The sequence below is a fragment of the Coregonus clupeaformis genome, chromosome 10 (genome assembly GCF_020615455.1).
Source record: "Coregonus clupeaformis isolate EN_2021a chromosome 10, ASM2061545v1, whole genome shotgun sequence".
NCBI lineage: Eukaryota > Metazoa > Chordata > Actinopteri > Salmoniformes > Salmonidae > Coregonus > Coregonus clupeaformis.
The window spans coordinates 40791294-40814398 of NC_059201.1; the positions used below are offsets into that span (position 1 = coordinate 40791294).

Here is a 23105-nt window from a genome sequence, read left to right on the forward strand (position 1 = left end):
GCGTCTCATATGTTATTTTCAGTGTCCGGCCTGTTTTTTAAATATTTATAATGCTGTTAATGAGTTTGTACATGGTGAAATTAGTGAAAAGTATAATGATTTATTTTTGGAAAGTGACAAATCAGAAAAAGTAATTTTTTTTTTTACAAATATTTGTATTTTATTTGGCATGATGTCATTTTATTCATCCAAAATGTATGGTACCAGCGAAACTTATAACAGCCACAAACTGTTGATACTTTAGTTTCCTTAGAAAAATACTTATATAAAAATAAAGAAGTCAAACTATATCTATGTGATTGTTAAATTGACCAAATACGAATACTGGCCTGGCTTTCTACAGTACATAAAATTCCACATTAAAAATAAGTCATACCTAAACATCATGTAAACCATACAAGTGAATGACTTCTGTTTGAAGATTGCATAATTAAAACAATCCAGGGTAATGACTTCACTAAAGTGGTGTGATCATGCACACGCAGAGACCTTATTTATGATAGATATTTATGATAGATCTACACTCAATGTCAGTCTATTAAAATATGGAAATTCTACAATGGTCATCAGGAGCTGTATTTAGCAGTGACACCTCTGACTTCATAGACAGTGTCAAGAAGCAGAAAAGGCCTGCATCTTTCATTATATTGGGCTTTGGATACAAATTTAAACTTCAACAGAATTTCAAATGGGTAGAGTTTTGTACAAACAAAAACACAGGCTTTCACAGAAAGAGGGCAGTACATTTGTTAGTATCACATCAACATTTTCCCTTAGAAATTATCTTCAGGAAATTGGATAATTTGGGCATGATGTGGGCTGCTTTTATGCCTTTCACTGTAAAGCCAAAGCAACAGTTTTACTGAGGTGCTTTGGAGGGAATGACCAATAGCAGGACATTTGTAGAAGGGTCAAATAATACAACAGATTTTAAATGACTACACCCAAAATCTAAAATATTGACCTATTAGTACCTTGAGTATAAATAAAAACGTATCATTATTTTGAACACCCCTGCCCCAGTTTAAGCAGGGCAGTGGGTGCATATCTTCTTTTGAAAATAAATAAAATGGTGGCCAAAACATTCCAGTTACAATTGCAAGTGCCAGAGCAACTAGGTTAGGAAGTTGTTCTTAAAGGGCCAATCCGCAGTTGAAACAATAACAAAGCGCCACCCCGCCTCTGTTTTGGCAAAAAGCTGAGGGATGGGCCTGGAGAAAAGTAACCACTCAAATTCATAGACTGCGCTATGGATGCAAGGACTGACCCTCCAAGATTTCAAAATTGTAGCTTTATGCATGTTTCGAGGCGATACAATGTTTAGACATTGCAGTAAAACAAGCTTATACTTTGGGTTCTGATGGGGTACGACAGATATATGCTCATGAGGCATTTAAGTAATATTCTTCAAGAAACAATGGATATACAATGAGTACACAAAACATTAAGAACACCTGCTCTTTCCATGAAAGACTGACCAGGTGAAAGCTATGATCCCTTATTGATGTCACTTGTTAAATCCACTTCAATCAGTGTTGATGAAGGGGAGGAGAGAGTTTAAAGGACTTTTAAGCCTTGAGACAATTGAGACATGGACTGTGAGAGCGTGAATGGGCAAGACAAAAGATTGAAGTGCCTTTGAACGGGATATGATAGTAGGTGCCAGGCGCACCGGTTTCTGTCAAGAACTGCAACGCTGCTGGGTTTTTCAAGAATGGTCCACCACCCAAAGGACATCCAGCCAACTTGACAAGGAAGCATTGGAGTCAACATGGGCCAGCATTCCTGTCCATGCCCAAACAAATTGAGGCTGTTCTGAGGGCAAACAGGGTTGTGGGGAGGTGTTCCTAATGTTTGGTATACTCAGTGTATATCATTAATTTATACGTTCAAAAATGGATGTAGCAACTGTGGATTGGCCCTATAAGTGCTTGCTCTGATAAAGTCTTACCAAAGTGAAGTTCTCTGTGTGTTCATAAATACAAATTCTACAACATACATGCATATAAATGGGTGACAATTGCCTTTTTTGTAACAAACTCACTACACACAGTGTAATTCCCATTTCAAATGATCACAGCTTTTCAAAGTCATAAAAATGCTGATCCGTGATTCATTTGCAGAATTTTCATAGTGCCATGTTGATCAAGCATGCTCGACATGATAAAAACCAACAACTCATTGGGGTAACCTTGATCATAGGCCTAACCTTAATATAATGGCAATCATAGTTAGGCTACCTGCCTAGTGGAATGTCAAGTGAGGTGTTCCAAGGCTTCTTGTAAGGGTTAGATGATGAGGATGGGCACTTACGAAGGTCTGGCTGGCACTAAGGCACAGGAGGAGCACTACTGGCTGGTCCTGCATCCTCCATGTTAGGTGACCCCTATGGATTCTCTCTAGCTACTGACTGTACCACTGCTAATGGCCACCCCTCCAACGTGTCCTAATGTCTCCACCATCGTGTCGCTGTCCATGTCATTCAGCAGGTAAATGTCAGTGTGGCCCGTCAGCCCCAGACGCATCTGTTGAGAGGTGAGGAAGAGGGTGAGAGATGGTTAATCTCATGTAATCCGAGTTTGATTATCTTATTACTTAATGTCATAAGCACTCGATTGGTAGGATGTCCCATTCATCAACTCATGAATCATTCCCGGCATGCTTAAGCAGTTGTATATTGACTACGCATAGGCTACGTACTGTAAGCAGCAAAGCCCTTTTCATCAAGTGATTGTGACTGGGATTGTTCAATGCCAATACGTTGGAATCTATGGTCTCAAATTGAGAAATGCAAAGAAATCGATCACGGACACCAACCAAAAATAAAGTAGTGCTTACCAACACTTAACAAGTTTTTCTCATTGGGCTTTCTAGGGCCTGGTGATATTTATTCAGCATAAAATGCAGTCAGCCCAGTGCAATGCGTAGCTGCAGGAGTATGGGTCATTGGGACTTTTATTATGAAGTGGTTGCTACAGACTAGCCCTGCTAGAGCTGCCACGGTCAACTGTAAGTGCTGTTATTATGAAGTGGAAACGTCTAGGAGCAACAACAACGGCTCAGCCGCGAAGTGGTAGGCCACACAAGCGTGTAGCGCGTAAAAATAGTCTCTCCTCGGTTGCAACACTCACTATTGACTTCCAAACTGCCTCTGGAAGCAACGTCAGCACAATAACTGTTTGTCGGGAGCTTCATGAAATGGGTTTCTATGGCCAAGCAGCTGCACACAAGCCTAAAATCACCATGCGTAATGCCAAGCGTCGGCTGGAGTGGTGTAAAGCTCGCCGCCATTGGACTCTGGAGCAGTGGAAATGCGTTCTCTGGAGTGATGAATCGCGCTTCACCATCTGGCAGTCCGACGGACTAATTTGGGTTTGGCGGATGCCAGGAGAACACTACCTGCCCCAATGCATAGTGCCAACTGTAAAGTTTGGTAGAGGAGGAATAATGGTCTGGGGCTGTTTTTCATGGTTCGGGCTAGGCCCCTTAGTTCCAGTGAAGGGAAATCTTAACGCTACAGCATACAATTACATTCTAGACGATTCTGTGCTTCCAACTTTGTGGTAACAGTTTGGGGAAGGACCTTTACTGTTTCAGCATGACAATTCCCCTGTGCACAAAGCGAGGTCCATACAGAAATGGTTTGTCGAGATCGGTGTGGAAGAACTTGACTGGCCCGCACAGAGACCTGACCTCGACCCCATCAAACACCTTTGGGATGAATTGGAACGCCAACTGCGAGCCAGGCCTAATCGCCAAACATCAGTGCCCGACCTCACTAATGCTCGTGGCTGAATGGAAGCAAGTCCCCGCAGCAATGTTCTAATATCTAGTGGAAAGCCTTCCCAGAAAAGTAGAGGCTGTTATAGCAGCAAAAGGGGAACAACTCTATATTTATGCCCATGATTTTGGAATGATATGTTCGACGAGCAGGTGTCCACATACTTTTGGTCATGAGTGTACAGTAAGGAAAAAAAACGTTCATACCAAATACATTTACATTTTCGTCATTTAGCAGACGCTCTTATCCAGAGCGACTTACAAAATTGGTGCATTCACCTTATGATAGCCAGTGGGACAACCACTTTACAATATATCAAAAACATTTAAATGTTTTTTTTTTCTTTTTTTGGGGGGTGGGGTAGGGGGAGGGTAGAAGGATTACTTTTATCCTATCCCAGGTATTCCTTAAAGAGGTGGGGTTTCAAGTGTCTCCGGAAGGTGGTGAGTGACTCCGCTGTCCCGGCGTCGTGAGGGAGCTTGTTCCACCATTGGGGTGCCAGAGCAGCGAACAGTTTTGACTGGGCTGAGCGGGAACTGTGCTTCCGCAGAGGTAGGGAGGCCAGCAGGCCAGAGGTGGATGAACGCAATGCCCTCGTTTGGGTGTAGGGACTGATCAGAGCAGCTCCGTAGGCAAGCACCATGGTCTTGTATCAGATGCGGGCTTCAACTGGAAGCCAGTGGAGTGTGCGGAGGAGCGGGGTGACGTGAGAGAACTTGAGAAGGTTGAACACCAGACGGGCTGCAGCGTTGTTGTAGGGGTTGTAGGGGTTTAATGACACAGGCAGGGAGCCCAGCCAACAGCGAGTTGCAGTAATCCAGACGGGAGATGACAAGTGCCTGGATTAGGACCTGTGCCGCTTCCTGTGTAAGGTAGGGTCGTACTCTGCGAATGTTGTAGAGCATGAACCAACAGGATCGGGTTACCGCTTTGATGTTAGCGGAGAACGACAGGGTGTTGTCCAGGGTCATGCCAAGGTTCTTTGCACTCTGGGAGGAGGACACAACGGAGTTGTCAACCGTGATGGCGAGATCATGGAGCGGGCAGTCCTTCCCCGGGAGGAAGAGCAGCTCCGTCTTGCCGAGGTTCAGCTTGAGGTGGTGAGCCGTCATCCACACTGATATGTCTGCCAGACATGCAGAGATGCGATTTGCCACCTGGTTATCAGAAGGGGGAAAGGAGAAGATTAATTGTGTGTCGTCTGCGTAGCAATGATAGGAGAGACCATGTGAAGATATGACAGAGCCAAGTGACTTGGTGTATAGAGAGAATAGGAGAGGGCCTAGAACTGAGCCCTGGGGGACACCAGTGGTGAGAGCACGTGGTGCGGAGACAGATTCTCGCCACGCCACCTGGTAGGAGCGACCTGTAAGGTAGGACGCAATCCAAGATAGATAGATAGCAGCTGCCTAATACTGTAGACTTGGGCTTATTATCATGTCAGCAGGATAAGAATTTCCATTGTGCAAGACTAACTTTTCACATCTTAACCTGGAATAGGACTGCAATAATTTGAGAGAAATAGAATTCAAACTTAGTTCTCTCATTGAAAAGCATGAGAACAAGTCACAACTGCTCTGCTTGAGCATGAAAATACAGGATATCAAAAACTATGGCTGACCGCGGAGGATCCTCTCAAAGTGACAAGGAGGCCTCTGAACAGGAACGAGTTTGTTGTCATTGGGGTTTACATAATAACGTCCGTTGTGCACAGCAGGTGCGTAATTTTCTGTTCCTTTCCCGATGATTCTACATGTTAAATCCAGGGTATCTGCAGGTTCCATGAAGTTGAATTTAAGACTTTTTAAGACCTTTTTAATGCTACTTGGAATGCAATTTAATACAAATTTTGAGGTCTGCGTGCTCCACACACCTGCTAATATTCCCCTTTAGAAATGAGCCCATGTTGGCAAAAAGTAGTATTTTTAAGGCTGGCTCTTTCACCAAAGGCTATAGCCTACATGGCTCATTATCAGGCAGGTGTGCTATTTTAGCAATGAGCATTCTCCTGTAGCAGCATAGTGGCTATAGATGGCTGAAGCATGGGGTTGCCCATCTGCATTTGTTTAGGCTACCCCAATGGGCTAATTATTAGCTAGATCACAAACTAAGTGTTCAGAATTTTGGCTTCGATACCAATACCAGCTTAATACCATGGGGGAAAATGCCTTAAAGTCAAATATACAGCATTGTTACTGAATAAAACACATGTTGTCAACTCTCCATCTGGAGAGCTAGGCCACTGGGTGTGCAGGCTTTTGATTCAGCACTGCTCAAACAACGGAGTCAGTTTAACAAGGTCCTGTTGAGCAGTTCATTTGTAGAATCTGGTGTTAGAGTGGGGCTAAAACAATTGTATACTCACCCAGGAGCTTTCCAGGAGGTATTATGATATAACATTTGAACATTAGCCTACAACCAGGGATGTAGCTCAGTTGGTAGAGCATGGCGTTTGCAACGCCAGGATTGTGGGTTCGATTCCCACAGGGGGCCAGTATGAAAATGTATGCACTCACTTAACTGTAAGTCGCTCTGGATAAGAGCGTCTGCTAAATGTCTAAAATGTAAATGTAAAACCAAGAAGTTGAATAAAATAATTCCCTCATTCAGTGAATCAGGTATCAAATGGCTATACTGTACTTCAAAGCAAGGTAGCTAAGCGGGAGGGCTACATCATTTACCACCTGAGGAAATTGGAACTCGAAACACATTAGCTATCATCTAAATATGATATGGTTGCTAGATAGCCATGCAATTCAATCTTCTACAAAAACTTTCCATTGGTAGGCCTATATAGACTACTTGATGCCTTTTCAGCACAAATGGTGCGCTCCGTTCCGCTGGCGCATAATCTCAATGACATACTGTTTGTAAAGTGGTGTTATTTGCTCTATATTGACAGTTGAGAAATAATTGTTATACTCATAAAGCAGAGACTTTCCTCTTTTTTAACAGTAGTTGTTTTAAAAATGGTATTTCCTGCAATTAGCCTACATTTTGAAATGTTGCTCAACTGTCAGTATGCTTGCACTTATCAGAATGGATCTCTTCCTTTACTCAGTGTGCAAAGAGGGGAGCGGGTGTGAGAGCCAGCAGCGAAACAGGGAAAGGGCAGATACTTTCATTGTGGGAAGAAGGTTAATGCACATTACTGTTGACCAAATAATGGTTTTAGAACCAAAAAATCTGCAGGAATGTTGTGTAGCCGAATCACCGAAATTACCGATGTAAGCAAAATTGCTTTGGTAAGAAGAGGGCAATGTCAGTGTCAGTAATTTTTGTTTTGTAGTCCCAGCTCTAGTCTTGTCGTCTATCAAATTGTACAGGCTACCTTGTTCTCTCCTCTCTCTCCTCTGGCAACGGTCCGACGCGCACTGGCACACGCAGAGGCGCACACGTGGATAGCTCTCTAACATCTTTAAAGTGTGCCTCAAGTATTATTTGATGTTAAATAGTTTTTTTGCCGTGGTGGCAACAATTAAGTAGCCGCACAATATAACGGAAACACTGTAGTCATCTCCTTCCCATTTTTTAAGACCTTTGAAAACAGATACATTAATTTAAGACTAAGAACCCCCAGACACCCTGTGAATACCCACGGTTCTTTGACAACCAGCAGGTGATCTACTGTGCACAGTCGACATTCGGGTTGGTCTGTCTTTTAAAACACTGTCCTGTTCAGTTTTACGTGCCATACTCTGGCTGTTCCTCTATCTATGAACACAGGAGGTCTGTTGTTGCTTACCCTGCTGGCCAGACAGGACATGTCCAGACAGGTGACCCCCAGGGCTATCAGACAATGCCACGCCTGTGGACACACACAAAGAGAGGAAGGAGGTCAGAAGAGGGTCATTGTACTTCCTATAATAGTTTACAATGCATCTTTCCAAACCCTGCATTCAGTATTGAAAAGTAGCCACTTTATTTTGGTATTGATATACAGTGTTCTGTGCTAATCTAGCCCGGTCCATGGTGTTATAATGACTGCTACTGCAACTTACCAGGTAGCCCACAAAGCATAGGTACGCTATGCAAAGCAAGCCCGCCAGCACGTAGAGAGCCACACTGTTTAGGCTGGTGACGTAGACCACCACAAAGTACATGTTGATGGCACAAACCACCAGGATGACCACCCCTCCGCCTATCTTCCACACCCTGAGGAGCACAGGCACAGCTGAGATGGTAAGTTGGCACAATGATAAATTGTCACTGTCATCACATTTATGAAATCATTTCTCTATCAGTGCAAATATAGAAAATCTAACTGCATCCAAAATGGCACCCTATTTCCTACAGGCCCTGGTCAAAAGTAGTATAATATGTAGGGAATAGTACTGAGCGATTAACCAACATTTCAGGGGGGGGGTTCGGTTATTAAACAGCTAATTGACTGACGTCGGTTCAATTACTTTAATTCCATTTAGTTCGGGTTTCTCTAGAGAGAAATGAAGTCAAGAACTATGTGGGACGCTGGGCTGATTGGAAGTAGAGTTTTCATTAGGCAAATATTCAACCTAGTTCAGTGCAGAAACGTGGTAATTAACTACAATGAATGACCATAATCCATTGCACCTGTTCTTTCCGGCCACGGAAAGAGGTGGATACGCACAGACCATAGGAGACAGCATGAAAGAGGAATGACAACACAACGACGAGAGGGATAGTTAGTTCGTGAGGTAGCTCTACCAGATTGATAGTTGTAGCTAGCTACTACTAGCCTAGCTAAATAGGATAACTTGTCCAATGGGAAGCACAGAGATAACGTTAGATGGTTGTCTGGCTGGCTGCTACTGCTTGAGCAGAGATGAGATGGAGTCTCGTGTGGCTCAGTTGGTAGAGCATGGCTCGTGCAATGCCAGGGTTGTGGGATCGATTCCTACGGGGGACCAGTACAAAAAAAAAGTACAAAAACATGTAGCTTTCACTACAAGTCGCTCTTGATAAGAGCGTCTGCTAAAATAACAAATGTTCCACTACAGGTCCATGGTGCTTGCCTACGGAGCAACAAGAGGAACTGCCCCTCCCTACCTTCAGGCTATGCTCAAACCCTTTATCCCAACCCGAGCACTCCGTTCTACCACCTCTGGTCTCTTGGCCCTCCCACCCCGCTCAGCCCAGTCCAAACTCTTCTCTGTCCTGGCACCCCAATGTTGGAACCAGCTTCCCCCTGAAACTAGGACAGCATAGTCCCTGCCCATCTTCCAAAAGCAACTGAAACCATACCTCTTCAAAGAGTATTTTAAATAATCCCCTCGACTATTATGACTGTAATATGTGGTTGTCACACCTAGCTATCTTAAAACAAATGCACTAACTGTAAGTCACTCTGGATAAGAGCTTCTGCTAAATGACTAAAATGTAAAATGAGATGACAAAGGAATGAAAAAGTATAAAGTCATCAAATAAAAACTAAGTAATATACACAACTGAAATATTGTATTGAAGTAAGTAATGTGAATACATTACGGTTAATAAGTGACAAGCCGTAATAGGCATTCACTACCATCATGGGGCTCTTATTGTTTTATTCTGTGTTGTTACAGAATTCAACCCACTGTCAGTGGTCCTCTGTAGCTCAATTGGTAGAGCATGGCGCTTGTAACGCCAGGGTAGTGGGTTCGATCCCCGGGACCACCCATACGTAAAAATGTATGCACACATGACTAAGTCGCTTTGGATAAAAGCGTCTGCTAAATGGCATATTATTATTATTATTATTATAAGAAAAAGGCAGGTGATGGCTGAGGGAAGCTCTAAAATCATTTTAATGTCATTATTTCATAATACATTTCATGTTTAAAATAATAAATCGAAAACTGATTATTTTTTAATAACCGAACCGACCTCAAAAAGCACTAATCGCTCAGCACTAGTAGAAAATTAGGTTCTAATTGGTCTATCAGTGAAAACACAGAACCAATCGAAGTCATATAATAATAATTTGGTGGGTGTCTTATTTTATTTACAAGTATGAATTATACGCATGCGTGAATTGGAAATGTGTTTTTTTGCATATCCCAACTCCCCACAGAGTGGGGTCACGGCCAGGGTCAGCCATTATCAAAGGCAACCCTGGAGCAATTAAGGTTTAGTGCCTTGCTCAAGGTCATATCGACAGATTTTTCACCTTGTCGGCTCGGGGATTCGAACAAGCGGTTACTGGCCCAACGCTCTAACCACTATTTGGCAGGCTAACTGCCGCCCATCTCTGGGGTAGAGGGTTATGATGACTCACAGTCCATTAGCGAAGTCATTCATGATGGATGTCAGACTGGTGAAGGTCAGGATGGGGATCAGAGCAAATGGCAGCTATAGAACAAGGAAAGGCAGAAAGAACAGTTAAAACTGACTGCATTCAGTCCCCTTCTATACCTTTGAATACAAGCATCAGTGTAACACCCTAAAATACTCCCAGCCAGCCCTGACTAGCTGTTCCCCACTGGGAGAACAGTAGTACCCAGTCTCCATGGTTCTCTCTCTCGCTCTAACATGCATGTCAAAGACCCAGCCTATACTCTCTCTGACCTGCCCCCATGTCTCCTCTCTCTCTGACCTGCATGTCCCCAGCCCTCATGTCTCCTCTCTCTGTCAAGCCTCCCTGTCTCCTTTGTCCTCCATGTCCCCAGACCTCCCACTCTCTCTCTCTCCACGACCTGCATGCTCTGCAGCACGTTGAGGAAGTCGTTCATGCCCGTCAGGTGCTGCACGTCCTGGAAGATGGCCACCAGCAGGGTGGGGAAGATGGCGATGGAGCGGGTGAGAAGCACCCGTGCAAAACGGGACCAACGCAGATTCAGGAAACCCTGAGCCAGGGGCAAAGAGAGCGAGAGAGAGAACTAACAGTCAACACACCCACATCCGGACCTACACAAAACCCTGAGGTGTGTGTATTCTCACTCACACACACACACAATAATGGTTAACAATACAATTTGCAAACGCTCTCATACACACAGAAACACAGTCATTGAGTATATCTGCACGTTCTCACCTCCATGACAAACTGGCCAGAGTAAGTGCCAGTCATGGTGGAGCTCTGTCCGGCAGCAAGGATCCCGATGGCCCAGATGTAGAGGGCCGCAGGGCCAAAGAAACAACCCAGCACCACCCCCTGTACAGTCAGAGAGAGAGAGAGAGACAGAGAACGAAAGACAGTCCCCTCTATGGTTATTCATCTTATCAAGACCCCCAAAAATGATTGACAGATATACAGTATCAAAGTGATTTCCTATCACAGGAGGTTATGTAGATTGTTGTTAATCCATTAAGGACTTACCCCCTTGTAGATGTCCACCTGTAGCATGCGGTTGTCCAGGGGGAAGAGGTCTGTGTGTGGACTGCCTGATGCATTGCACATTGCATTCTGTGACACACAGAGAAGAGCAGCAGCACATCACAAACAAAGGACATCACTGGTTTAGAGGTGCCATACTGGCCATGCTATATTACTATTTATAAACCGGCTGGTTCGAGCCCTGAATGCTGATTGGCTGACAGCCGTGGTATATCAGACCATATACCACGAGTATGACAAAACAGTTATTTTTACTCTTCTAATTACGTTGGTAACCAGTTTATAATAGCAATAAGTCACCTCGGGGGTTTGTGATATATGGACAATATACTAACTGTAAGTCGCTCTGGATAAGAGCGTCTGCTAAATGACAAATGTAAAATATACCACGGCTAAGTGCTGTGTCCAGCCACTCCGCATTGCGTCATGCATAAGAACAGCCCTTAGCCGTGGTACAGTTGAAGTCGGAAGTTTACATACACCTTAGCCAAATACATTTAAACTCAGTTATTCACAATTCCTGACATTTAATTCTAGTAAAAATTCCCTGTTTTAGGTCAGTTAGGATCACCACTTTATTTTAAGAATGTGAAATGTCAGAATAATAGTAGAGAGAATGATTTATTTTCAGCTTGTATTTCTTTCATCACATTCCCAGTGGGTCAGAAGTTTACATACACTCAATTAGTATTTGGTAGCATTGCCTTTAAATTGTTTAACTTGGGTCAAACGTTTCAGGTAGCCTTCCACAAGCTTCCCACAATAAGTTGGGTGAATTTTGGCCCATTCCTCCTGACAGAGCTGGTGTAACTGAGTCAGGTTTGTAGGCCTCCTTGCTCGCACACGCTTTTTCAGTTCTGCCCACAAATGTTCTATAGGATTGAGGTCAGGGCTTTGTGATGGTCACTCCAATACCTTGACTTTGTTGTCCTTAAGCCATTTTGCCACAACTTTGGAAGTATGCTTGGGGTCATTGTCCATTTGGAAGACTCATTTGCGACCAAGCTTTAACTTCCTGACTGATGTCTTGACATGTTGCTTCAATATATCCACATAATTTTCCTTCCTCATGATGCCATCTATTTTGTGAAGTGCACCAGTCCCTCCTGCAGCAAAGCACCCCCACAGCATGATACTGCCACCCCGGTGCTTCACGGTTAAGATGGTGTTCTCCGGCTAGCAAGCATCCCCCTTTTTCCTCCAAACATAACGATGGTCATTATGGCCAAACAATTCTATTTTTGTTTCATTAGATCAGAGGACATTTCGCCAAGAAGTACAATTTTTGTCCCTATGTGCAGTTGCAAACCGTAGTCTGGCTTTTCTATGGTGGTTTTGGAGCAGTGGCTTCTTCCTTGCTGAGCGGCCTTTCAGGTTATGTTGATATAGGACTCGTTTTACTGTGGATATAGATACTTTTGTACCTGTTTCATCCAGCATCTTCACAAGGTCCATTGCTGTTGTTCTGGGATTGATTTGCACTTTTCGCACCAAAGTACGTTCATGTCTAGGAGACAGAACGTGTCTCCTTCCTGAGCGGTATGACGGCTGCGTGGTCCCATGGTGTTTATACTTGCGTACTATTATTTGTACAGATGAACGTGGTACCTTCAGGCGTTTGGAAATTGCTCCCAAGGATGAACCAGACTTGTGGAGGTCTACAATTTTGTTTCTGAGGTCTTGGCTGATTTCTTTTGATTTTTCCATGATGTCAAGCAAAGAGGCACGGAGTTTGAAGGTAGGCCTTGAAATACATCCACAGGTACACCTCCAATTGACTCAAATTATGTCAATTAGCCTATCAGAAGCTTCTAAAGCCATGATATCATTTTCTTGAATTTTCCAAACTGTTTAAAGGCACAGTCAACTTAGTGTATGTAAACTTCTGACCCACTGGAATTGTGATACAGTGAATTATAAGTGAAATAATCTGTCTGTAAACAATTGTTGGAAAAATTACTTGTGTCATACATAAAGTAGATGTCCTAACCGACTTGCCAAAACTATAGTTTGTTAACAAGAAATTTGTGGAGTGGTTGAAAAACAAGTTTTAATGACTTCAACCTAAGTGTATGTAAACTTCCAACTTCAACTGTATATTAGCCATATACCACACCTCCTCGGGCCTTATTGCTTAAATAAAACATCTGTTAAGGAGTGTTACATTCTGAGACAAAATACAACATGCTGGGTCTGGTTAGTCGTTATACCCACCACTTCAATGTTGGTTTTTTTGTAGAAGGCCTCGGCAAACACTGCTACAACGAAGACGTTGATTAGGAAGGAGATGAAGAGCGCGATAGTCGACTCCATGAAGTAATATTTGTTGGCCTCCTTCACCTCCTTCTTGTTCCCACGATCTATTGACCGAGACTAGATGATAAAATATCATTAAAAGTAATTAATTAAAATATAAATCACAATTCCTGTGACATTGGACTTTCAGTCACCTTACCTTCATACTTAAAACCTAAATCAATGCTGTCATTAACGTGGTTCTTCAATAATTATGCATAATACTTGTTGGATGTGCATTTGGTGTCCAGCTGATTAGTTACGCTGTGATATTTTCACATCATCTGATCCAAGAAGGAATTTTCCGAATGACAATCAAATGACTAACAGCTGTTGTGATGGTGCATGCGATGCAACAGCAGCCCAAGTGCTGGGAAAAAAAGTGTTTGCGAGGAATGTCCAGAATATTTAGCCTTCTCATTCGTTACGCAGGTGAAGACAGTTGTGTCTGGTTCTACATTGGCTCTAATATCCCTAGCGAATTGATGTTGATCATCTGTTGCTTGATTTACAACAGGATCTCATTAGATTTAACAGAGAAAGCATCAAGGTAATGAGTTAATGTTTTCATATGAGTCTACTGTGTGCAATTGTGTAGGATAGACCAGGGGTTCCCAAACTTTATCACTCGGGGCCCCCCTTCCAGCATTGGGGAACATCCCGCGCCCCCGCTGCGCATGCGTCTAATCTATTTCAATGGGTAAAAGCACTGTTCATGACACAAACTGTTCACACCCCTCTTGTTGGTGGAGACAATTTTGCAGGTTAAAGCTTATTTCCTGCAATTATACAGATTTTGTCATGGGGTGCAAAGACAATGTTGCAAATGTTCTTGCAATTCTATACATTTTCCCACGTCTAATGTGTGTTCATGTGATTTGAGTGACTAAAAAATTGCACCATACTCTATGGGTTAAAAAAACAAAATAAAAAAATGTTACCTGACATGGGCTAGTTAATCTGGACATTTCTGACAAGTTATAAATAGCTCTCCAAGGTCTGCAATGACTGACATGATAAGAGGAACTGATGATGCACTATCCAATTTCGAAATTATTCCTTGTGCATTCTACTACTACAACTTTCAAGAGTAAGTTTAAAGCCGGACTGAGTTCCTTTAACCCGTCCCACAGTTTGGGATCCACTGGGATAGAATATTGCGCAAAACCAAACGCTATTCCTATGAATTATTCTGGATATAATGACAAATTATACTGAACAAATATATAAACGCAACATGCAACAATTTCAAAGGTTTTACTGAGTTACAGTTCATATGAGGAAATCAGTTAATTGAAATACATTCATTAGGCTCTAATCTATGGATTTCATATGACTGGGAATACAGATATGCATCTGTTGGTCACAGATACCTTTAAAAAAAAAATGGGTCTCACAGATAGTAGAGAAATGAACATTCAATTCTCTGGCAACAGCTCTGGTGGCCATTCCTGCAGTCAGCATGCCATTTGTAAGCTCCCTCAAAACCTGAGATATCTGTTTCATTGTGTTGTGTGACAAAACTGCACATTTTAGAGTGGCCTTTTATTGTCCTCAGCACACAGCACCTTGATATGTCACACCTGTCAGGTGGATGATTATCTCGGCAAAGCAGAAATGTTCACTAACAGGAGTGTAAACAAATTTGCGTACAACATTTTAGAGAAATAAGCTTTTTGTGCGTATGGAACATTTCCGGGATCTTTTATTTCAACTCATGAAACATGGGACCAACACTTTACATGACAAATAAAAATTTTTTCCCATGTTACACCTGCAATTTTAAACAATACAAGGGGCTTGAAGTAGCTTACTTGAACTTGGAGCTCAGAAATTAAAATAATGTAATAGGCCTACCTTAAAAATCCGACATTTCCTCAATTTGGCGCTTGAAAAGTCCTTGTAATTATTGTAGCCAATTTATAAGTTATAATTACACCCTTATAATTTTCTGTGATTTCATTTTTTTCCCACCACTTCAATTGAAGGGTGTTACGCTACTCTGTTGCAGTAAAACCATGTGCGGTTATTATGAGGACGACAACATCTAATGTTGGCTTCAACTTTGCTTTCCATACAAATCCTTCCATTAAAAAAGCAACCTGGTTTTTGGTCACTTTCTCATTATAAAAACAGCGATGGTGAGATTCAAATGGTGAGATTAATGCTACCGCCATTCATGGCTTAAAAATGCATGCATCCAATCTATTTAGTCAGACAATGTCCACATTATTCTCACATATTTTAGAATGCAATAATAATTTGAATATCAATGCATTGGAAAGGCCTACAAAATGCATTATTCTTAAAGTGATAATGGCCTACTTTTTTTGGACACCTTTTGTTTCAAAGCATTTCAAATGTGTGACATTGGGATCAACATTGGCCCCATTATTTATAGAAAGACCCTTATGTAAGCATATTTGTGTCTTTCAGAGGGGTTGGGTTAAAAGCGGAAGTCAAATTTCGGTTGGCCCTTGTTTGGTTTTAAGTGAAGGTCTGATTCCATGTACTATGTCCCAATTACTTATTTGACTCAACTGTACTGTCACAGTAAAGGCATTTAGCTCCCCTGTACGATGTCAGTGAAAGTCTTACACTATGGGCCGTATGCGCTACCCTCCATAGTGCCTTGCGGTCGGATGCCACAGTTGCCATTCCAAGCGGTGATGCAACCAGTCAAGATGCTCTCAATGGTGCAGCTGTATAACTTTTTGAGGATCTGAGGGCCCATACTATGTCATAAAGCAGGTCTTTGACTCCTCTGTCCCATGTCATAATGCAAGACACCTACCTTGACGAGGGCTGAGTGCAGGTAGATGTTGTGGGGCATGATGACGGCTCCTACGATGCCCACAGCCTGCTCCATCTGGGCAGGACCACAGCTGTCACAGTACGGCAGAAACATCCCCTTCAGCAGCTCCCCCTGGTCCGGACGCACCATCACATACTACAGGCACATACAAGAAATGCCAGTCAGATACACACACGTAGAAACAAAAACCTACCAAATTCTATCAAAGCTGCGCTACATACTATCAAAACCAGCTGCCAGGTCTACGGGAGAAGGGGGACAAAAGTGTTAAAGATCAACACAGGGAAAAACTTGTTCTTACCTCATACCCAAAGCTTACAGCCATGATTGTGATGAGAAACCCAAAGAAGGCTTCAAGTTTCCTCAGGCCTAAAAAACAAAAGTTGAAAATCACATTGAAACACGCCCAGCCAGAAATTGATACACACCTGTACCCAAGGACCATTTAATCACATACACATTTTAGTATGTGTCAAAGAAACACTCACCATATTTATCTAAAAAGAGGAACACAAAGGTGTCAATGATGGTGATGAGGACACCTCCCCAAAGTGGAATCCTGGTAGATGGCAAACAACAATGTTAGCTTGACCCCAATACGTTGACCTCTAGAGCGGTCGTTTTATACCTATGTCTGCATCCCAAATGTCACCTATTTCTGCATCCCAAATGTCACCTATGTCTGCATCTCCACTTTTGACCAGAGGCACCCTATTCCCTATATTATACACTACTTTTGAACAAAAGTCATTATACAGTGCATTCGGAAAGTATACAGACCCTTTGACTTTTTCCAATTTTTTTGTTACGTTACAGCCTTATTCTAAAATGGATTAAATCGTTTTTCCCCTCATCAATCTATAAATAACGGAAAAGTGGTGCGTGCATATGTATTCACCCCCCTTTGCTATGAAGCCCCTAAATAAGATCTGGTGCAACCAATTACCTTCAGAAGTCACATAATTAGTTAAATAAAGTCCACCTGCGTGCAATCTAAGTGTCACATGATCTCAGTATATATACACCTGTTCTGAAAGGCCCCAGAGTCTAAAACACCACTAGGCAAGGGGCACCACCAAGCAAGTGGCACCATGATGACCAAGGAGCTCTCCAAACAGGTCAGGGACAACGTTGTGGAGAAGTACAGATCAGGGTTGGGTTATAAAAAAAATATCTGAAACTTTGAACATCCCACGGAGCACCATTAAATCCATTATTAAAAAATTGAAAGAATATGGCACCACAACAAACCTGCCAAGAGAGTGCCGCCCACCAAAACTCACGGACCAGGCAAGGAGGGCATTAATCAGAGAGGCAACAAAGAAACCAAAGATAACCCTGAAGGAGATGCAAAGATCCACAGCGGAGATTGGAGTATCTGTCCATAGGACCACTTTAAGCCGTACACTCCACAGAGCTGGGCTTTACGGAAGAGTGGCCAGAAAAAAGCCATTGCTTAAAGAAAAAAATAAGCAAGCACGTTTGGTGTTCGCCAAAAGGCATGTGGGAGACTCCCCAAACATATGGAAGAAGGTACTCTGGTCAGATGAGACTAAAATTGAGCTTTTTGGCCATCAAGGAAAACGCTATGTTTGGCGCAAACCCAACACCTCTCATCTCCCCAAGAACACCATCCCCAAAGTGAAGCATGGTGGTGGCAGCATCATGCTGTGGGGATGTTTTTCCATCGGCAGGGACTGGGAAACTGGTCAGAATTGAAGGAATGATGGATGGCGCTAAATACAGGGAAATTCTTGAGGGAAACCTGTTTCAGTCTTCCAGAGATTTGAGACTGGGACGGAGGTTCACCTTCCAGCAGGACAATGACCCTAAGCATACTGCTAAATTAACACTCGAGTGGTTTAAGGGGAAACATTTAAATGTCTTGGAATGGCCTAGTCAAAGCCCAGACCTCAATCCAATTGAGAATCTGTGGTATGACTTAAAGATTGCTGTACACCAGCGGAACCCATCCAACTTGAAGGAGCTGGAGCAGTTTTGCCTTGAAGAATGGGCAAAAATCCCAGTGGCTAGATGTGCCAAGCTTATAGAGACATACCCCAAGAGACTTGCAGCTGTAATTGCTGCAAAAGGTGTCTCTACAAAGTATTGAATAGTTATGCACGTTCAAGTTCTGTTTTTTTGTCTTATTTCTTGTTTGCTTCACAAACAAAAATATGTTGCATCTTCAAAGTGGTAGGCATGTTGTGTAAATCAAATGAAACAAACCCATTTTAATTCCAGGTTGTAAGGCAACAAAATAGGAAATATGCCAAGGGGGTGAATAATTTTGCAAGCCACTGTAATACAGAACATTAATAGACAAGAACAACTCAAGGACAGAACTACATACATTTTTTTAAAGGCACACGTAGCCTACATATCAATACATACACACAAACTATCTAGGTCAAATAGGGGAGAGGCGTTGTGCCGTGAGGTGTTGCTTTATCTGTTTTTTGAAACCAGGTTTAAGAATGATGGAGGCCACTGTGTTCTTGGGGACCTTCAATGCTGCAGGAATGTTTTGGTACCATTCCCCAGATCTGTGACTCGACACAATCCTGTCTTATAAAGACAGGTGTGTGCCTTTCCAAATCATGTTCAGTCAATTGAATTGACCACAGGTGGACTCCAATCAAGTTGTAGAAACAACTCAAGGTTGATCAATGGAAACAGGATGCATCGGAGTTCAATTTCGAGTCTCATAGCAGAGGGTCTGAATACTTATGTAAATAAGGTTTTACGGTTTTTTATTTATGTGCAAACATTTCTGAAAACCTGTTTTCGCTTTGTCATTATGGGGTATTGTGTGTAGATTGATGAGGACACTTTATTTAATCCATTTTAGAATAAGGCTGTAACGTAACAAATTGTGGAAAAAGTCACGGGGTCTGAATACTTTCCGAATGCACTGTATAGGGAATAGGGTGTCATTTGGGATGCATACCCAAATGACAAAGGGAAACCCAGTCGTGAGCTGTCCAGTGACGCAAGCCTACCTTCTCTGTGCGCTTCGAAGCTAGGAACACTGAACTATGCATGACAGCACCATCTATTCCGGACAACTGTGTGATCACGCTCTCTGTAGCCGATGTGAGTAAGACCTTTAAACAGGTTAACATTCACAAAGCCACAGGGCTAGACAGATCACCAGGACGCATACTCAGAGCATACACTGACCAGCTGGTATCTTCACTGACATTTTCAACATTTCCCTGACCCAGTCTGTAATACCTACATGTTTCAAACAGACCACCATAGTCCCTGTGCCCAAGAACGCCAAGGTAACCTATCTAAATGACTATCGCCCCGTAGCACTCACATCTGTAGCCATGAAATGCTTTGAAAGGCTGGTCATGACTCACATCAACATCCCAACAGATCCACAGATGACGCAATCGCTATTGCACTCCACACTGCCCTTTCCCACCTGGATAAAAGGAATACCTACGTAAGAATGCTGTTCATTGACTACAACTTAGCATTCAACACCATTGTGCCCTCCAAGCTCATCACTAAACTAAGGACCCTGGGATTAAACACCTCCCTCTGCAACTGGATCCTGGACTTCTTGACGGGCTGCCCCCAGGTGGTGAGGGTAAGCAACAACACATCCACCACGCTGACCCTCAACACAGGGGCCCCGCAGGGGTGCGTGCTTAGTCCCCTCCTGTACTACCTGTTCACCGATGACTGCGTGGCGCACGACTCAAACACCATCATTAGGTTTACCGATGACACAACGGTGGTAGGCCTGATCACCGACGACATTGAGACAGCCTACAGCGAGGTGGTCAGAGACCTGGTAGTGTGGTGCCAGGACAACAACCTCTCCCTCAACGTCAGCAAGACTACAGGAAACGGAGGGCCGAGCACGCCCCCATCCACGGGCTGTTGTGGAACAGGTCGAGAGCTTCAAGTTCCTCGGTGTCCACATCACTAAGGAACTATCATGGTCCACACACATCAACACAATCGTGAAGAGGGCACGACAACGCTTCTTCCCCCTCAGGAGGCTGAAAGGATTTGGCATGGGCCCTGACATCCTCAAAAGGTTCTACAGCTGCACCATTGAGAGCATCTTGACTGGCTGCATCACCGCTTGGTATGGCAACTGCTTGGCATCCGACCACAAGACGCTACAGAGGGTAGTGCGTACGGCCCAGTATATCACTGGGGCCGAGCTCCCTGCCATCCAGGACCTCTAGACCAGGCGGTGACCCTTTTTGCACTAATCTCTTTTGACTCATCACATACGCTGCTGTTTCTGATCTATCTTTTGCCTAGTCACTTTATCCCTACCGATATGTACATATCTACCTCAATTACCTCTTACCCCTGCACATCAACCCAGTACTGGTACCTTGCGTATATAGCAAAGTTATCGTTAATCATTGTGTACTTATTCCTTGTGTTATTATTTTTCTATTTGTTCTACTATTTATATATTTGTCTCTGCATTGTTGGGAAGGTCCTGTAAGTAAGCATTTCACTGTTAGTGTACACGTGTTTACGAAGCATGTGACAAATACATTTTGATTTGACTCTTAGTGAAAGTAAAGTGTAGTGTAGTTGGGCGCTGGTGGGTGGTACTGTAACTACCTGCCCACAGAGAGGAGGTTGAAGGCAATGGCACAGCCGATGACCTCCTGCATGTCTGAGCCAATGATGGACAGCTCCACCATCAGCCACAGGATAATACGAGGAACCTGGGAGTGAGAAGGGGATGGAGGTGTGAATAACAAGACTGGAAATAACACGCACAGCCACCACATTCAATTACTTTAAACAAAACCAAACCCTTTTATATCATGTTATACAAGAGTGTGTATGAAGAACTAGAGCGTGTGTGTGTGTGTGTAAGGCGAGGGAGGGATACTCACAGTGGGGTACTGGCGGTTGCAGACCTCTGCGAGGTGCATCCCTGTGACAACCCCCAGGCGTGCAGCAAGCCTCTGCAGGAGGAGGCCGATGATGGTGGCCCCTAACAATACCCACAGGAGCTGAGAGACGGAGAACGAAACAATGATGATGAAGCATGGGATTAAATGAGTAAATGAAAGAGATAACCAAGAGCAAAAAGACCAGAGGGAAGGGGGTATGCTGATTATAGAATTTAATAAAATACAACTTTACTGTCAAACGGAGATAGAACTTTGCAGAGGAAATAATTATTGAGCATTGTACCCCTGCCCCTTGAGAGTGAAGGTCACCCATGGCTGATGTGTCTGTGTTCACCTTAAAGCCAGCTTTAGCTCCAGACTGTAGGTCAGACTCAATGTTCCCTGGGTCCAGATAGGCGATGCTCATCAAGAAACCTGGTCCCGTAAAGGCCCAGAGTTTACGGAAACTGAACATCTGAATGAGAAAATCACGGATAGCACAATCAACGCCTGAAAATAAATTGTAGCATGAAGTATTATCTGTCATTAAAGTTAGGATTATTCATAATTTCTAAAATAAAAGCAACTTGGTGTATATCACTTTATACAGGTCATAAGGTTAATGTAATAGGCTCTTTGAGGTCATAGGCCCTGTGATGTCACTGACTGAGGTAATAATAATCCCTGTGATATCATAGGCTCTATGACTCAATCATTGTGATGTCAGACCTAGTGAGGTTATAATAATTCCTGTAATTCCATAGGCTCTATGACTCAATAACTTTGAGGTCATAGACATTGTGCTGTCATGAAAGCCCTGTGATGCCATAGGCTCTGTGAGTTAATGCCGCATTCCAGACAACTCGGAAACTCAAACTCGAAGAAAGATGAGCTCCGAGTTTCCTACTTGGAAAGTATCAGAATCAACCAATAGGAAGCTCTACGCAAAAAAACATATGCACATTTTAACTTTGAGGTTCTGAGTTGTCGTGAAAGCACCATAATACTCCTTGTGATGTCATAGACCCTGGGGGTCATAGGCTCTGTGTTAATAATCCCTGTGAGGTCATACGCCACATGATGGCCTCAGTACCTGGGTGACATCCTCTGGGATTGGCACCTTCTCCTCAAAGTATGTAGAGAAGGGCTCGTCGTCCGGGGTTGTTGAGGCCGGCGGGGAGGTGGAGCTGTACTGGTCCTGGGTGCTCTGGATAACCCCATTCTCCTGTGGAGGCTCCTCTGAAGAAATGCGAGGGGGGGAAGAGGCAAAAATTTTCCTCAACAATTTGCACAAAAGCAGCATGTTGCCTATACTTAATTCTGTTGACATAAAAACAACAACTGTGAGCACATGACCCTAAACAATATGAAGAGAGATTCTATTCTACCCACACTATTCCCATGCCATGCCATTTGTTCTATATAGCACCAGATAAAAGCAGACATTCACTGGCAATCTTGCCACAGTCAAAAGATTGAAAGCTCTACTTTCATTCTCCACAATCACTTCTATCATTAAAGTCATAAATGCCTAGAAGGCAGCATTTGCCATCTTCAACAAGGAAGTGCCACATATGGCCCGGTACATCAAAGTCCTGTGTAAAGAGCGTGTCAATCAATACTCTGAGTCTACGGGAAGGGCCCACAAACCTGTTTTATGACACATTTTGAAACGCTTCAGGTTAAAAAGTAAAGTACACAATGGATTAATGCAAGGCGACCGAGGACACAGAAAAGTACTTAAACGCTATGTATACGCATTTCCTTAAAAGTTTAAATATGAACAACAGACTGATCACACATGACTGTTCATGACATGTGATATGAATTAAAAATCATTGCTAGGCCTGATCACCGATGACATTGAGACAGCCTATAGGGAGGAGGTCAGAGACCTGGCAGTGTGTTGCCAGGACAGTGTCACATTCGTTTAAGGACGGGTCAGACCAAGGCGCAGCGTGAAATGCGTACATGTTTATTTAAATGGTAAACACACGAAAAACAACAAACCAACGAAACGTGAAGTCCTAAGGC

At 43.2% G+C, this 23105-nt stretch overlaps 1 protein-coding gene across 3 annotated transcripts in view; it reads right to left on the reverse strand.

Annotated features, from left to right (window-relative positions):
* Window positions 1–1992: 1992 nt before the first annotated feature.
* The window catches only part of LOC121575143 (natural resistance-associated macrophage protein 2), a 46671-nt gene continuing 25558 nt past the window's right edge, over window positions 1993–23105 (reverse strand). For all 3 annotated transcript variants that reach the window (XM_041888033.1, XM_041888034.2, XM_041888035.1), the window contains exons 3-17: window positions 22165–22310; window positions 21427–21546; window positions 21072–21191; window positions 20791–20897; window positions 16674–16744; window positions 16487–16554; window positions 16165–16320; window positions 13290–13448; window positions 11058–11144; window positions 10773–10892; window positions 10435–10584; window positions 10017–10090; window positions 7783–7936; window positions 7527–7589; window positions 1993–2525 (exon numbers count right to left, since the gene is read on the reverse strand). In XM_041888033.1, coding sequence (XP_041743967.1) covers window positions 2400–2525; window positions 7527–7589; window positions 7783–7936; window positions 10017–10090; window positions 10435–10584; window positions 10773–10892; window positions 11058–11144; window positions 13290–13448; window positions 16165–16320; window positions 16487–16554; window positions 16674–16744; window positions 20791–20897; window positions 21072–21191; window positions 21427–21546; window positions 22165–22310 — 1721 coding nt within the window. In that variant the 3' untranslated portion in view covers window positions 1993–2399. The remainder of the gene's footprint in view (window positions 2526–7526; window positions 7590–7782; window positions 7937–10016; window positions 10091–10434; window positions 10585–10772; window positions 10893–11057; window positions 11145–13289; window positions 13449–16164; window positions 16321–16486; window positions 16555–16673; window positions 16745–20790; window positions 20898–21071; window positions 21192–21426; window positions 21547–22164; window positions 22311–23105) is intronic.